Here is a 2,500-nt window from a genome sequence, read left to right as displayed (position 1 = left end):
GAACCCTGCACTGGTATATTTTCATCTATAAATCCATCACCGGTCTGCTACCTACTTACATTTCCTCCTACTTATCTCACAAGCACTCGAGTTACAGTTTACGCACCCAGGACTACATCACCTTCACCATCCCACCTGTCCATACTGAGAGGGGGAAAAAAGCGTTCTCTTACTCTGCCCCTTTCACCTGGAACACGCTTCAACAGACACTGAAGCTGTCCAGCCTCATCCCACTGCTTAGCTTTAAGTTACTGCTGCGCAACCTTGAAATGACTGCCTCGCTGTGCTCCTGTTTTAACAACTGACCATCTCCTTTTTAACACCCCCCTTTTTTTTATCTACCGTAGTGTGTCTCTGTTAGCCTTTTGGTTATTTTTATTTATTATCTGTACTGTACTGATTACTGCTGTCATACTGTCTGTCAACTTTTGTTACTGTAACTTTCTGTCTGGATGCTGCTTGAACAGGTCGCACTTGAAAATGAGATCCAGGTCTCAAGGTGATTCACCTGTATGAATAAAGGTTAAATAAAAAATAAATAGTGTTAGTACTAGTAGTGTTAGTACTACCGTAAATTCCGGACTATAAGGCGCACCGGTCTATAAGACGCACCTTCAAAGGTGACTATTTTTTTCTTCTATAAGCCGCACCGGTCTATAAGCCGCGGGTGTTTTGATGTTTAATTACCATATGTAAGGCTTCGTGCACAGAGGGGATTGTCGGGAAAGAGATGGCTGTTTGGGGAAGCTCCCATTTATTAACATTTCAACAAAACAAGTTGCATATTTGCATAACGTATTCAAGTGTTACCATTTAGTGCAATAGTAGCTACAGAACATGTACTGTGCTGTGTAAATTTAGGGGTCCGTGGCATGAAAAAGGTTGAAAACCACTGATCTACATTATAGCCTACAGTAGTACCATAACAAAAAACAAAGCTTACAGCGCTTGACGAGGCAATATCAATGGCTAAATTAAATGTGTTTTTTTTAAAGTGCAAAATAAAGTGCCTGTAACACGACAGTAAGCGCGTAAGCCTAAAGTTGCAGTAACACGGCTGCTTAAAATATACGGTAATCAGCCTACCAGAAAAGTCATTAATCCTCGTCTTCATCTTTTAGGCTAAGGTGCAGTACACGGCTGTAACCAGAAAAGTCAAGTCATTAATCCTCATCTTCGTCTTCTTCCTGCGTACTAAAACCACCAAAGTCCTCATCTTCAGTGTCGGAAACGAACAGGCTCAGGGTGGCTTCGTCAGCCACTCTCCTCTCTCCTTCGTTGTCGCTCTCAAAACCAACGAACTCCTCTTCGTCACTGTCGGAATCGAACAGCCTCTGAAGGCCCTCAGCTGGCGGCGTCCTCCTCTTCATCACGCAGCAGTCCAGCCTTTCGGAACCCGTTGGTAATCGTGGATGTTTTGACACTCCTCCACGCTGTCAGGATCCACTGGCAAACTTGAGCCTTCAGTCGGATCTGAACGGCACCTCGGCCGTCTGCTCTCTGTGTCAACACCCTGATGCCAAGGTTACGTGCTGCTACTCGATTTCCTTCTTTCCTTCTTCTTCTCGCCGCCATCGTCGTAACACAGCCAGTTCTCCATCTTTTGAAGCATGATGTTAGATTACAACGAGCTAGTTGTGTGGCTTAGCCTTCCAAAATGTTGCTGTTAGTTTTTTAGAATGTAATACATAGAATTGGGAATGTTACATTCAATTTCATTCAGACTGTCTTTCAAGCTCAATCGCTGCCTTTTTCCCCCCGGAGCGAGGGAGGAGGGAGGGTGTTTTACCGTAGTGGCTGAGAGAGAGTAGTGGCACAGTGCTCCAATCAGGTCGCGAGGCACATTTTTTGCAACATCATCCAATCAGGGTCTCGCTCTCATAATGTCTGTCTTGCTCTCGTTCTGCCTCATACCAACATCCATAGATTTTGGAGGTTCCCGAGTGGCCGTTTGCTGGAAAAATCCATAGATAAGACGCACCGTTATTTAAGCCGCAGGGGGCAAAAAAGGCCAAAAAACGGGAAAAAAGCCGCGGCTTATAGTCCGGAATTTACGGTAGTAGTGTTAGTACTAGTAGTGTTAGCTTCCAGCACCTTCACTTTTGGGTGTGTGGTTTATTTTGTTTCGTTGTTCATATTTAGTGGCCTAAAATGAACAATTAATTTTCTGTCGATCAAATCATTGATTACTCAACTAATCGTTTCAACACTAGACACACCAGAAGTTATCTGTCAGCAATTACTGGCAGTCACCACATGGAGAAGGTGCTGTTTTATTGTATATTTGTTTTCTTGATGTGTGATTTTGCTAGGCATCCAAGTTGAGGTCCAGCCATTGTTCTTTGTTCCTATTATTATATCCAATCATGTTGTTGTTTCCATGGTGATATAAATAACAGATTGGGATGTGTGTACCTTCTTCATCTCCTCCAGGATCTCGTCCTTCCTCTTGTCTTTGGGGATGGAGCCGACGAAGAGGCGGCAGTTGTCCAGACTCACA

The 2,500-nt window shown here is 43.9% G+C and overlaps 1 protein-coding gene across 1 annotated transcript in view; it reads right to left on the bottom strand.

Annotated features, from left to right (window-relative positions):
• The window catches only part of rbm46 (RNA binding motif protein 46), a gene marked incomplete at both ends in the record, with an annotated part of 15,688 nt that overhangs the window by 8,451 nt on the left and 4,737 nt on the right, over positions 1 to 2,500 (bottom strand). The window contains one exon of the mRNA XM_083640116.1: positions 2,416 to 2,500. This exon is cut by the window's right edge and continues 72 nt beyond it. Coding sequence (XP_083496242.1) covers positions 2,416 to 2,500 — 85 coding nt within the window. The remainder of the gene's footprint in view (positions 1 to 2,415) is intronic.

Source organism: Poromitra crassiceps (assembly GCF_964638095.1).
Source record: "Poromitra crassiceps genome assembly, chromosome: 7".
In the NCBI taxonomy this organism is placed as follows: Eukaryota; Metazoa; Chordata; class Actinopteri; order Beryciformes; family Melamphaidae; genus Poromitra; species Poromitra crassiceps.
This window is presented reverse-complemented; position numbering and strand designations above follow the sequence as displayed.